The following is a 14,477-nucleotide window of genomic DNA, read 5'->3' on the forward strand; positions in this document are numbered from 1 at the left end:
ATATAAAAACATGTCATGTGCAGACTTACAGTTCCTCCTAGTCCTTGGATTATTTCATTTGTACTGATACATTTGACATTTAGAAACACACTTTAATACTGCTTGAGCTTTAGTATTGTTTGCTGTTTACTTGCATCATATGAAGCTTCTCTAGCTAACAAAATCTGAAAATAAAATGATTGCTTTAAAAATGGAATCTTAGATCATTAAGAAATTATTTTCTAATTTTACTTCTGCATTAGTTTCTATTCAATACTGAAACCAAGATACCCTGGTATCTTGTAAAATAAAATTTGTTCAGCATTTAGAGCATTTTCATTTTTTTATTTATTATATAGCTCTTTCTGCCTAATACATCACCCAAAGTAGAATAGCTTAAAATACTTAGCATTTATGACCTTGCAATTTCTGGGGTGTCTGGCTCAGGGTCTCCACATTCAGGGTGTTTGTTAACCAGGGCTCTCATCATTTCAAGGTTTGAGTTGAGGAAAATTTGCCTCCTAGCTCAATAATGTGGTTGTGAGCTCAGGTCCCCAAGGGGTTATTGCTGGAGCCAGGCTTGCCACATGCCTTTGCATAGGACAGTGTACATGATTTAGAGCCTAGCAAGCAGGAGAGCACCCAGGTGAAAATGACAGCCTCTCTGTAACCAGGTCTCAGAAGTGCTGTTTCATCAATGTAGCTGTATTTTATTTATTAGAAGTACATCACTGGGTCCACAGAAACTCTTGGGCAGAGGACTGAGCAGGGGCATCAGTACAAGGAGGTGGGGATCTCTGTCTGGGGTCCGTCTCAATGGCTGCCTGCTGTGTGCAGTATGAATACTTCGAAGCTGCTAGAACTATACCTCTTTTATTTTATCATCTTCGCAGGGTTATGATGATGAAGCTTCCTTCCTGTTCAGATAAAACTCCCTTTGCTTTCCTTGCTGTTGTCTCACAATCTTGAATTAATCATTTTATATAGAATTAGACTCCAGGAGGATGTATAAACTAAGGCAGATAAAGAATGTCCACTTGAAGTTTGCTTGTATAACTTTTTCTACTTATTTAGATAAGAAGCATTGTTAGAACTCTTAAGGTATTATCAAGAAAGTGTACATTTGGGGATATTTTGCACTCTGCAGTATTGTGTAAATTCTAACATTTGTATTTTTCAGGATTGGTAAAGGTTTTCAGGGCGTCATGAAAAGATGGGGATTTAAAGGCCAGCCAGCTTCTCATGGTCAGACGAAAACCCATAGGAGACCTGGAGCTATTGCAACTGGTGTAAGTATAACTAGTTAAATATTCATTGTCTGCACAGACAGTCCTCAGTCTTTCCTTGAGGGCAAGTCACATAATTTCAGTTTGATTTTTAGGTGGGTCTAGTACTTTTCACTGTTTTCTGAGTCCTGGCCTCACTTATTTTCCAGAGCCAGATGTGAATTGTTTAGTTCTGTCCCATATACTTATGCCCAGTACTCTTAGTACCTTCCTCCCTGCTTTCCCATTCCCTTCCCTGGGGCTCACCTGAAATACTGAAGCCACTGCAGAAACAAAAGGTTAGGATGCCTTTCTGTATGGTCCCACTCCTGCTCACATACTGTGTTTGTTTGCCTGTACAGAAAAAATGGGCAAGATTGTCAAGGACAGTATCAAGGTGCAGGGGGGAAATGGTAGAGAACAAATGGAGAAATAAACAAAGAGCCTAAGAAATGGAGAAGAGACCCTTTGGCTTACTAATTCATTCTTACACTCCCATAGGTATAACATAAAGCACCTAGGGGGACTTCATTCTTCTTTGTAGCCTCAGTAATGTACAAGTGGTAATATATTCTGTCTCTCATACTAAAAGAAGTGCAGCTTACAGCTACTCTGTGGCACTGAATTCTCATTTAGCAGGTTATATGATCAAGCCGCTTAATTTTTGTCATAGTATCTGGTGATCATATTGTTTAGAGGGAGGTTGGTAAGGAAACCAGTGCTGTCACTGATGGGTATGCAAACTGGTGCAGCCCTGATGAAGTAGAGTATGACAGTACCTAATAAAACTACATGCGTTTACCTCTGAACAGCAGTCCTACTTACAGGCATTAATCCTGAAGATATTCTTAGAAATGCTTTTGCACAAGATTCCTCATTGCAGCATTACTTGTAATCAACAAGCATAAATATCCACACCTGAGAATTGAGATTAGTAATTGCTAATATAGCTACTCAGTAGAGTACTACATGGCTGTAAAAAAACAATGAAATCATTGTGAAAAAAGTGATCTGCAGGGTATTCATAAATATCACGTTTGCTATGTATTTTTGCAAATAGAAACAGTATGGGAGGGAGAAGGACATTAGGGTATGAAAGGAGAAAATTAGAATGAGCCTTATAGTATTGAATTCGAACAGTGTATGCGTATGTGTGTGAAGAAACAAATGTGTGTAGATGTGTGTGTTTTATTTTAGTCTTAGTGCTGTCTGCTGGCCTTACTTAAGAGGAAAATATTCCATTTCATTGAGCACACATAAGACTGACATTTTGGTTCCTAAACGCCATTCTTCATTGAAAAGAGTTTCTAGAATGATTAGCTTAATAACGCTTAGGATTTGAAGAATACAAGATGAACCCAAAATATCTTGTACAAGCAGATGAAGTGGTTAAATAATTGTGAACACATGAAAAGGACATTTAAAAAAAACAGTTTAAACAGGCTCCAGATTGGCAAACCTGAAACAATTTGGGCTGAAACTAAAAAATGATAGTAACAGAATTCATGGAATAAAATTAAAATCCATGAATTCACACCAATATGAATAAATTGAATCAACAGGTATATAAATACAAGGAAAAAGAGGAATGTTGTTCCTTACAGTATAATGCCAGCAAATAGATTTGGAAGGGATGCTAGGATTAGTGTTACCTTTTGCAGCCATCATAGGAATAACTAATCCAGTCAGGAATCGTTAACAGATGCTAAAACAAATGAAAAAAGTGTAATGAGAACGAGATATTTACGTAGTCTAAAACCAAATTGCCTATTAATTACAAAGGGAAAAATAATAATCATAGAGGGGATTGCCCTAGTAACATGCTTAACTATGTAATCAGTTGTGCATCATCAATTGGGTAAACAAGTATGATATGCCTCCTAGTATAATTCCTAAAAATGAACACACCATCAATTTTTTTGTTGATTCTTGCCAAAAATGTTGCATCACTTGAATCAAATTATTGGGAAAATATCAGATAAACCCAAAGTAAGTGATATTCTACAAAGTAAATTGGTTTATACCCTTCAAAAATGTTCAAGGTCATGAACATGATAAATAATTGAGTTCCTTCAGACTTAAAGCTAAAGAGATACTACAGCTAAGTACAATTTGTAATTCTGAAGTGAATCCTGAACTTGGAGGAAAAATAGCTATAAAAAAATGTTATTGGAGCAAAATTAAAATATGGACTTTGGATTTGATACGATGTGTTTATTTGTCATGATATATGCTGTTCTGTCTTTGTGTATACACTTGCATTAAGACTGATTAGCTAGTAAATGTCTTTATATTCCTAAGAACTGGGTAAAGAATTAAAAGTGGAAATTGGACTGGAAAGGCTAAATGAGTCTTTTCTTTAGAAAAAGTACAGTACTTATCACAACATACTGTATATATGTACAGTGAACATGTAGTCTGGAACACTCAGAATTATCTTTCTTTTATTAAAATTGATACATGTTTCCAATTCTTAATGGTTATACTTCTCATAGGGAATTGGTACATGTGTGTAACACATCTTAGTTCCTTTTTCCATCCCCTTCCCCTTCTTCTATCTCTTGGCCCTCTTCGCTTTTCCAAAAGACCTCTCTGTTACTCTCATTATCTGGGTTTTGCTCTTTATTTGTATTCTGGGTTCTCATATAAGAGTAACCGTGGGATTTTTAAGCTTGTATGTCTGATTTCTTTCACAGTGTTATGGTCTCAAGGTGTGTCTACTTGTATCTTCCTACAGATGACTAAAGTTTGTCCTTCCTTACTGTAGAGTTGTTCTCCATTGTGTATAAATGCCACGTTTTCTGTATGTATTCATCTGTTCATGGGCATATAGGCTACTTTCAAGTTTTACTTAGCTAATATGAATTGTGCTGCTATAAACATGGAATGCATGTATCACTATAATATATTTTTAACTCTTTCAGGAAGCTATCTAGAAGGAATAGCTGGGTTGAATGGAATTTCTCTCTCCTTTTTTTTAAAGGAATTTCCATACTGATTTCGACAGTAATTGTATTAGTTTGTATTCTCACCAATAATGTAAGATTCCTTTTCCCCACAGCCTTGTTACTATTTGATTTCTTGATGACCATTTTTTCTGGTATAAGGCGTAATCTCAGTGTTTTATTTTCATTTCTCTAGAGATGTTTAACATCAGTTTTGAAGTTGGCCATTTTGACACTGCTTATTCTGCATATCCAGAAGTATCTTTTCATTTTCTAGTGTCCTCTTCAGTCTCCTTTTTTAGAGAACTATAATTTTCATTGTAGAGGTCTTTCACTTCCTTGGTTAGGTTAATTCCTGAGTATTTCATTTGGCTTGATGTTATGGTGAGTGGTACAATACTGTTTTCCTAATTTCTTTCTCGATGAGTTCATTACTGGTACTCTGTATAGGAACACTTGATTTTTCTGTGTTAATTTTGTATCCTGCTACATTGTTGAATTTGGTTATTAATTCAAAGAGTCTTTTGGTAGAATTTTTTGGGTCTTCTATGTAAAGGATCATGTTATCTGCAAATAAGGATAAGCTGACTTCTTCCTTTCTTATATGTATCCCTTTTAATTCTCTTGCCTGATTGCTGCAGTGTTTCAAAACTGTATCGAACAAGAGTGGTGATAGTGGACATCCTTGTCTCGTTCCTGATTTTAGAGGGAAAGCTTTCAGTTTTTCCCCATTTAGTATGATATTGGCAGTGGGTTTGCTGTAAATGGCTTTTATCAGATTGAGCAAAGGTCCTCCTATACATTTTCTTAGGGTTTTTTTTTTTTAATGAATAGATGTTGCATTTTCTCAAAGGTGTTTTCTGTTGAGATGATCCTGTGACTTTTGTCCTTGCTTCTGTTTATGGGATGTATTTCGTTTATTGATTTGTGCATATTGAGTCATCCTTGCATCACTGGGTTGAAGCCCGCTTGGTATGATCTTTTTGATGATTTGTTGCATTGGTTGCCCATGTATATATTATCCAGTTATACCTCAGTAGAACTAGAAGTCAGTGGCAAAACAAACCACAGAAATTGTACAAACACATAAAAATAATACACTTTTGAATTATCAGTGGGTCATAGAAAAAATCAAGGAAGAAACATGACCATTCTTTGAATCAAATGATAATTCTAACACAGTATACCAGAACTTAAGGTACACAATGAAAGCAGCCCAGAGAGGGAACCTTATAGCTGTGAATGCCCACATTGGAAAAACAGAGCAAGCCCAAATAAGTAACCTATTAATGCACCAGAAGTGCATTAATAGAACCAGAAGAAAACAAGAAGAGTCCAAATCCAAAGCTAGTAAAAGGAAAGAAATTATATAGGTCATAGCAGAAGTTAAAGAAATGGAAACTTTAAAAAAAATCTGAATCAAAGAGCTATAAAGAATAAACAAAGTAGACAAACCGTTATCCAAACTTATACCAAAAAAGGAAAGAAAAGACCCATATCACTGCAATTAGAAATGAAGGTGAAGCCGGGTGTGGTGGCACACACCTGTAATCCCAGCACTCATCTCAGCTCTCAGGAGGCTGAGGCAGGAGGACTGTTGCAAGTTCAAGGCCAGCCTGGACCACAAAGTGAGCTCAAGGCCAGCCTGAACTGCATAGCGAGACCCTGTCTCAAAAAGACAAAAAAAAAAAAAAAAAATGAAGGTGAAATCACAACAGACATTGCTGAAATCCAGAACATTATTGGTAACTATGTTGAAAAATTATACTGCAATAGGTGGGCGATTCCAGCAAAGTGGATAGATTCCTGATCCATATGAATTACCAAAACTGAACCAAGAGGATATAAAAATTGATACATGTTTCCAATTCTTACTGGTTATACTCCTCATAGGGAATTGGTACATGTGTGTAACACATCTTAGTTCCTTTTTCCATCCCCTTCCCCTCCTTCTATCTCTTGGCCCTCTTCGCTTTTCCAAAAGACCTCTCTGTTACTCTCATTATCTGAAAGGCAATGAAATTATGGCAGTTTTAAAAAGAAAAAGGAAAAAAAGCCCAGGACCCGGTGGATTCACCATTGAATTTTAGTAGGAACTTAAGTGAAAATCTAATGCTAGTATTCCTCAAGCTCTTAATGAAATTGAAAGGGAAGGGGTACTGCCAGACTTACTCCAGAGACTAGCATTACCTTGGTTCCAAAACCAGACAAGGACTCGACTAAAAAATTCCAGGCCAGGCAGTTTCTTTAATGAACATGGATGCAGAGATCCTCAGAATTATCTTTTGAGCTGTATTGGGTATGAGTCACTGCCATTTGGAGTTTCACCTATTAATTTGAGGGGACAGTACATTTTAAAAACTTACGTGTCATGAGAAGCTTTCCCATTTTAAATGTAATTCAAATATGCTTTAGATACAGATTTATTGTCCATTATCAGAGCTAAAATCAGAGACTTTGTGAGGTTGTTTGATTTATATAAATCAGAGACAAACAGGACTTGACAAACAATATTGTAATAACTAATGCTCTTCTTTAGCCATTTTGGTTAAGGAGAGTAACATCAAAAGCACACAGCAGTAGAACCTTTGTAGCACCAGTCATGTGAGTGAAGTCAGTTTACTATAGAAGATCGGCTGAAAATAGACTATGTAGTCCACTTTTCCCTGTGAGTGGTGGTACGATGTGCGTATATTTCCTTTCCTTCATTTCATTCATAACCAGTGTAGGGTCATTTACTGCTTTCTTGTTACTGAATTGGCCTCCTAAATCTATTTCTTACTGTTTATTTTGTCTAATTGATTTGTATTTGTCTAATTTATTTTGTCTAATTTAGAAAGAAAATCCTCTAAGAATAAATGTTTCTAAATCTATGTTAAGTCCTTTCATAATCCTAGCAGAATAGGGGTGAAAATGGAACTTCTTAATAATTCCTGTTAGTCTGGTTTGTGATTTTATCAATCCTGTTTGAAACCAAGAGTACTGAAAAATTGCTAATTTTGATTCTGTCCCTTAGGACATTGCCAGAGTCTGGCCAGGAACTAAAATGCCTGGACAAATGGGAAACAGATATAGGACATCATTTGGACTGAAAGTAGGTTTGTAATGTGTCTCTTTCCAGAACGTTCAAGGCATCAGAGCATCTATTTAATGTGTGTTTGTGTGCTGTTCTACTGGACTTTACAATTTAAGGGCTCAGGGAGATGTGAGTTGTGTAGGACAGTTGTAGTTACAGTGGTAATGGCAGTGGTATATGTGTATGTAACATCTAAGCCATGGGATGTACAGTATTAAAAATGAAAAAATTTTATTTGACCCAAAAGATTTCCACAAAACATTACATGAAGAAAAGATTTAGTGCATTAGGTATAATACTCTCTTTTTGTAACAAGTGAACAGAAGCTCCCTACACATATATGTTGTTAGGCTATTACTACATAATCACAAAGAAAAATGGAACATTATATACCAAGTTCTCTTATATGTCAAAGTTGGGGTGGACTGAAGTGGGTGTCAATAAAGAGAAGAGAAAAACAGTCAAAATAGAGGGGAAAATAGCATAAAAACATCAATCTGTACTAATTTGAGAAGTTCATATAATAGGTTATATTATGAGTGCTGTATAATTACACTTCTATTAAAATAATTGATGTTTGTGTATGTTTGCATATATGTTTCAAAACATAGAGAGCACAAAGAAAATAAAGCTATTCATAGGAACAACCACCAAAGATAATCACTGCTTACATTTTGGTGCATGTTTTTCCTATCTCTGCATATATATTATATATAAATTTTGAGCAGCAGAAGTTCTCAAATTTTATATAATATTAGAATTCCCCAGAGAAGGAAAAGAGGGCACACAGGAATGTATGAATTATAGTAAAATATTTGTTAGGGGAATTGGCCCAGTTGATTATGAGCCTAAAAAGTCTTAAAACAGGCAGTCTGCAGATGGACACCTTGTGATGTCTGTCTGTTCAGCCTATGTATTCTAGAAATTAGATCCAGTGAATTGTAGATTCTCAATTTTTAGTTATGAGAAGCTAGTATTAACTGAAAACAAAATTGAATTCTTAATGGTGCCAGCAGTCTTACTGAGATATTCAAAGACTCTTGATCATCAGTTACATTTCCATTTAAAATGAGAATCTTGAATTCTGTGAGAGGGCTTTGATCCTCCTGGAGCCCTGAAATCATTCCATTTGCCTCTTTTTATTTAGCCTTTGCCATATACTCATTCAGGAGACTGCGACCCTATCAGCCCGCAATAAACTAAGGGATATTATTAACACAATAGTCCACTTAGAAAATAACATAAAGTAAAATGAGAACTTTCTGCCACTTCATTAAGACATACATATCTGTAATAATCTTATATTACAAGTCATCCAAGAGGATTTGAAATTTTTCCCTGCTTATTTGACATTTCACAGTACTAATGTTATTATTGTACAGCTATTTTCAGCTTTTAGTAATACTTAAGAGAAGTATATTCTCAAAGCTAACTCTTAAAGGTTGGTCTCACTTTCTGTTTTAGGTCTGGAGAATAAACACAAAGCACAATATAATCTATGTAAATGGTTCAGTACCTGGACATAAAAATTGCTTAGTAAAGGTAGGCATTTATTTTCTTTATTTTCTATTGTTTGAATATATGGAATATGGTTTTCCACATATTCTGTACTAAAATTTTCTGCTTTTTAGTAGCACCTAAATGAAAAAAAAAAAAATGCACTGAAAAATAATCTTACATTATATATCTCTAAAAAAATGAGAATCTGTGAAAGAGATAAAGCCAGTAGGCAGAAGAATCTTCGGGACTATAAAAAAGATATTAGGATTGAACTGTTAACAAAATATCATATCTCTGAGCTTCCAAAAAGAAAAGTTTCATTTTTTGGAGGGTTACTTTGGCAAAGGAATTGGAAATACGTGAGGTAGGAATTAGAGTCCATTCAACTAGGTGGCTGGAGGCAGATGTGTTAGGGAAGGATTCTATTAGTACTAGCACTGCTTGCTTGCATTATACTTTCTAAGTGTTTTCCTAAAATATGCACTTGTAGAAAAATTCAAGAAGAAATAAAAGAACATTGTACAGATGTATTTAAAGAAAAACTAAGCTCTCAGAGATTTATTTCCATTAAGATACAAAACAAGTATTCTGCCTGGGATTTAGGCCAACATAATACAAATTCTGTCACTTCTGAATTTCAAGTCCTCCATTCTGAAAATAGATTTGTAGTAACAGTGCTGCTATCTGTTCCCAGAAGTACACTCTTCATTGATTTTTTTCCAACATGCACAGCAAAAATATATTAAAATTTAATCCTCAGATTTTAAAAAATTGGGTGTCATGGGGATTTTGTTGTGTTTTGTTTTTTTGTGGTACGTGGAATTGAACCCAGGGCCTTTGCACTGAACTTTATCCTTGGCCCTCTTCTATTTTGAGTTAGGGTCTTGCTAAGACACTAAGTTGCCCAGGCTGCGCTTGAACTTGCAGTCCTCCTGCCTCAGCCAACCAGAGTGTGGGGACAACAGACCTACCACACCCAGCCTCTTATTTCTTCTGATCCATAGTCAGGCACCTGGTCCTTCACACCACTGGCCCACCCAGCTTCTTCTTTCTTAAAATAGACTCCATTACTTGAATAAGGCATATTTTTCTAAATTTAACAAGGATAAAGAGTTACCTTTTAAAATTCCCTTTCTGTACTAAATTATTACACTGCTTTCTATACTAAATTATTTTCTTTTCTTTTTTTTTTTGGTTTTTCTCCGGTACCAGGAATTGAACTCACAACCTTGCGCTTGCCAGGCAGGCACTGTGCCACTGAGCTAAATGCCCAGCCCCTATTTTCATTTTTATAAAGAAAAATGTATCCAATGAAGTTTTGCAAATTCTCTTTCTATTTTTAAGTTTGTAGGTTTTTAAGTTTCCAGTCTTCAATGACTCAGTTATCCATCACATTTTAGCCTTCATAATACAGAATATCCAGAGTCCCACATTCCAGATTATCAGTTACAACTATCACAGCATATTACAAGGGAAAAGCAGATCACCTGCCATAGTAAAATTATACTGAATAGCAGATGAATTGTTAAATTCTGTCAAATCCTCCTTTTCTGCTCATTTTACTGCATAGCAGGCTCTAGGCCTTAGTACTGCTGTGACTTCTCAGGTCCCACATCTGCATCTTCTTTGGCACAGCAGGGGTAGTCAGCTACCTTGAAAGGCTATATTGTGTACAGTGGTGGTCTGATTATTATAAATGGTTTTTAGATAGCAGGTTCAGCATCCACTTCAATAAAGCATTGCTTCCAAAAGCTATCCACACTCACAACTAATGATGGTTTGCTGTCACAGAAAGTATTTAGAAGATACAATAAAGGCAGTTCCAAAAGAGACGTCTAAATACATTTTGAGAAATCTTTGCATTAGAGAAATGTCTAATCTCCTTTGAACTATTAACACACTAGTAAATATATTACCAGCAAACATACTTCTACAAAAATAACTCATCTTTTAAAAACAAAACCTTTGAAATATGGTAACTAAATAGATGTCTTTTATGACTTTAAATGTTTGTCCCAAGTATTAAGCTGTGGGCTTGGGGCAGTGTTCTGTGACTTTTTATTTAAATATCAAAAGCTTGGGGTACCAGTTCACCCGATTGTTTCCATCCTTCCAGTGATGGATACGGGGATTGAGCTCTTCTGGTCCAGAAGGACTGAGCCCCTGCCCAGTGGGGCTCAAAGATTTGAGCTGACAATAACTGTTTTTAAGATTCTAAAGTTGATAAAGACAGTCTTAGGGACAGCCAACCTGTTTAAGTAGCGTGAGTGCTTTTTTGTGGTTACTGTTGCTGTTTAGACTCACTGAATGTATTAAGAGAACCTAAAGAATTATTATTAGACCATGACATAGTTACTTTATTAAATACTGCTCATTTCTGATTGTCCCTATGTCCTAATACATAATTTAAGTTTTATTTTCAAAGTTAGCCTGCTTTCAAGGATTTGAACTGAGTTGTTGATAGACATAAATATCAAAAGAATGGGTAGGTAGTGGAGGGACTGTTAGTGATAGCAGGGAAATAATAATAAAGGGTAAGATTAAGTACACAAAATACACCCCAAACATTCTCCGTACTTTTTCTTTTCTTTTTTTTTTTTTTTTTGTCTTTTTGAGACAGGGTGTCACTATGCAGTTTATGCTGTCCTTGAGTTCTACTTGTAGCCCAGCCTGGCCTCAAACTCACAATAATCCTCTTGCCTCAGCCTCCCAAGTGCTAGGATTACAGATGTGCTCCAGCACGCCTGGCTTCCATACATTTTTTACTCCTTATTTTAGAATAACCACGATGAATTCTTTATTCTTTCTTTTGTGTGTGTGGCTACTGAGAATTGAACTCATGACCTCACACTTACCAGGCAGGTATTGTGCCACTGAGCACATATCCCTGGCCCTAAGATGAAAATATTTACATGAGGTATCATCATTTATATTTCAAATCAGTGGGTTATAGAACTGTAGCATTTATACTCAGACTGTATTATCAAGCAGTGAAATACCTCCCTAGGTATCTGTATAAGTGTAAAAGTACTGAGAATTAGCTCTTTGAATCATTTATAACAATTTTTATTTATCAAATTTACAGAAAGTTTTATCTGTTGGTTTTCATACTAGGTAAGGTTCAACCCAAGATTAAATTGGAAAAAACTAAACAAGTTATATTTTTCTGGGCAATGTACTAATAATTTCTTGGGATTTTGAGAGACATTTAAATAGACCTACTTTCTGTACTTAGTTGTTCCCAGCAGCTCTGTAGTTATTTTGACTGAATTATTCATTTCTTAATGCCTAAATATTCCTTATTTTACTCAGTGGATATAATTACAAGGGTTTTTTTTTCCTCACTTTCTAAATAAAGGCTATAAAATGAGTCAGAAACTTTGAAGAACCCAGTGTTTCCCAAAAATAAAACATAACATTTTAAATCATATCAGTATCTATATTTAACTTCCCTGCGTTTTGAATTTGCAGACAAAATTGTTTTGGAACATAGATAGTTAACAGAGCTGTTATAAAAACCTACAGTCTTATTATTGATTTTGCTGAATATTATCTTTAATTTCTCAGTAAGACTGCAGTTTACTAAGTGTAAGTACACTATGTTATAAAAGTTGAAAATAGAATAATAAACAAAATATATAGGTAGATAATAAAATGGGTAATTATTAGGTGTTAGGTTTATAGTTTACATCAGATTTTTGTATTTGAAAAGTGAATCTGGCAGGGCATGGTGCTCACGCCTGCAATCCTAGCACTTGGGAGGCTGAGGCAGGAGGATCATTGTGAGTTCGAGACCAGTCTAGGCTATAAAGTGAACTGAAGGCCAGTCTGAACTGCATAGTGAAACCCTGTCTCAAAAAGACAAAAAAAAAAAAAAGAAAAGTGAATCTGGATAGTAATTTTAAAATAAGACTTATCCTATTGGTCAATGACATGTATAACTTATAAAATATAAAGTAATAATTGGTGATATTCTTATGAGGTACCTGATTAACTAGAGGAGGATTGTGTTTCTGTCATTTGATTAACCAGACTTTTTTGGAACTAAAAGTAATGCACTGGCTGAATTCTTTTTCCTCTATATATGTAATAGTTGTATTATTTATGTTAGAAAATGTAGGAATAAATAATCTTTTATGATAGTCTTCGATTGATAGTATTGATTAATATTGTTGCTTTTTCTCCCCAGATCAAAGATTCCAACCTGCCTGCATATAAAGATTTCAGTAAAAATCTACCATTCCCTACATATTTTCCTGATGGAGATGAAGAGGAACTACCAGAAGATTTATATGATGAAAACGTGTGTCAGCCCAGCACACCTTCTATTACGTTTGCCTAATGCTGTTGGACATGGTTGAACCATACATAGTCCATGAGCTTAGATGAGCCAGAACAGTAATATAACCAGGAATTCTGTTCCCTTCTTAGTCAAAGCACCACACCTTTCATTTTTGTCAAAAGGCTTAAATATATCACTTCTTCCCCAGTTGAATTTTGTTAGAAAATTTACCACATTTAATAAACCAGTTAATTTTAGTGTTTGCTAAAATCGACAGTTTGGATATTAGCAAAATGGTTTTAATTTGTAAACTTCATTCTTTTACTACACATTTTCGTAAGCTATCTTAAAGTGTTTGTAAATTTAACTTCATTAAAGATTTGTCAGTCTTTTTAAAGGGGTGGTTGTATAACAAAATCATACGGGTACCATGATGCAATCCATTGGGATAAAAGAAACCATTTCCTAAAATTCATTTTTTAATGTTTCTACATTTTAGAGCCTGAAAGGAGAAAGCAAGGTTTTTATTTAAAGTATAGACACATAGGGAAGCATTGCTTACATTCCACAAATGTAAGGGTATAATTTACAAGAGTAGTTAGGTATCTCAGTCAATAGCAGTGCTTTTTGCAACCTTAGTGCTAAGCTACAGACAGAGCAGAATATAAGAATCACTTTTACAGCTTATCCCTGCAGGTAATGGGGATAAGCTTATCCCCCACAGGTGAATTTTTAAATGGAATCTGACCACTCTCAAAGTAGATGATGGAAATGTATACAGAGACATGGCCTTTTGTTTTGTTTTTTTTTTTTTGAGTGTAAGGAGTATTATTTATGACACACGAGCAAGCTAAATCACTACTAAGCCTTCCTGATACTATAGGATTAATTCCAGCAGTCTCTAAGAGTCCTCACTTGGTATTCAGCAACGCACTTTGTTTTAGTGCTCAGAAGAACCCTTCCTTGGAAAGGATGTATCAGAGAGAGGCTTTCTGGTTTCTAGCAAAGTGAGTCTTCATCCCAAGTCACTGTCCACAGAAATACTGTCGGGCCAGCTGCAGTGAAAACACATTATGGGAAGAAGAGGAGCATTCAGAGTACCAGCACTGAAGTCTATTGTTTGGGCTTCTGGGTTGAGCACGGAACACGTTTAAATGTTTGTGTTATTCCTTATCATTAGAGTAGAGATACAGTGTCCGCTTCTGTGTCATCGAGTCCTGCAGAATTGTCTCCTCGCCTGCGGCGTGAAGTCCTCCTATCATCTCCCTTCCCTAGCCGACTCCATTCCCTTGGGAGGATGTGCATCCCTCCAGAAATGTCTGTGGCTCCTGTTTGGCCTGAACGTCACCATTTTGAAAGTTCTCACCACTTTTGTGGGAAGTGTTGCAGGAAGAATGGACTTGTACTCCTTACCATGGTTTTGTTTTTTT

The 14,477-nt window shown here is 35.6% G+C and overlaps 1 protein-coding gene across 1 annotated transcript in view; it reads left to right on the forward strand.

Moving 5' to 3' along the window:
* Mrpl3 (mitochondrial ribosomal protein L3) overlaps positions 1 to 13,444 on the forward strand; it is a 40,337-nt gene extending 26,893 nt beyond the window's left edge. The window contains exons 7-10 of the mRNA XM_005406841.2: positions 1,160 to 1,268; positions 7,206 to 7,283; positions 8,730 to 8,807; positions 12,955 to 13,444. Of these exons, the coding sequence (XP_005406898.1) occupies positions 1,160 to 1,268; positions 7,206 to 7,283; positions 8,730 to 8,807; positions 12,955 to 13,107 (418 nt within the window). The 3' untranslated portion in view covers positions 13,108 to 13,444. The remainder of the gene's footprint in view (positions 1 to 1,159; positions 1,269 to 7,205; positions 7,284 to 8,729; positions 8,808 to 12,954) is intronic.
* Positions 13,445 to 14,477: the final 1,033 nt, after the last annotated feature.

The sequence above is a fragment of the Chinchilla lanigera genome, unplaced genomic scaffold (assembly GCF_000276665.1).
Source record: "Chinchilla lanigera isolate Chin_1 unplaced genomic scaffold, ChiLan1.0 scaffold00100, whole genome shotgun sequence".
NCBI classification, from domain to species: Eukaryota; Metazoa; Chordata; class Mammalia; order Rodentia; family Chinchillidae; genus Chinchilla; species Chinchilla lanigera.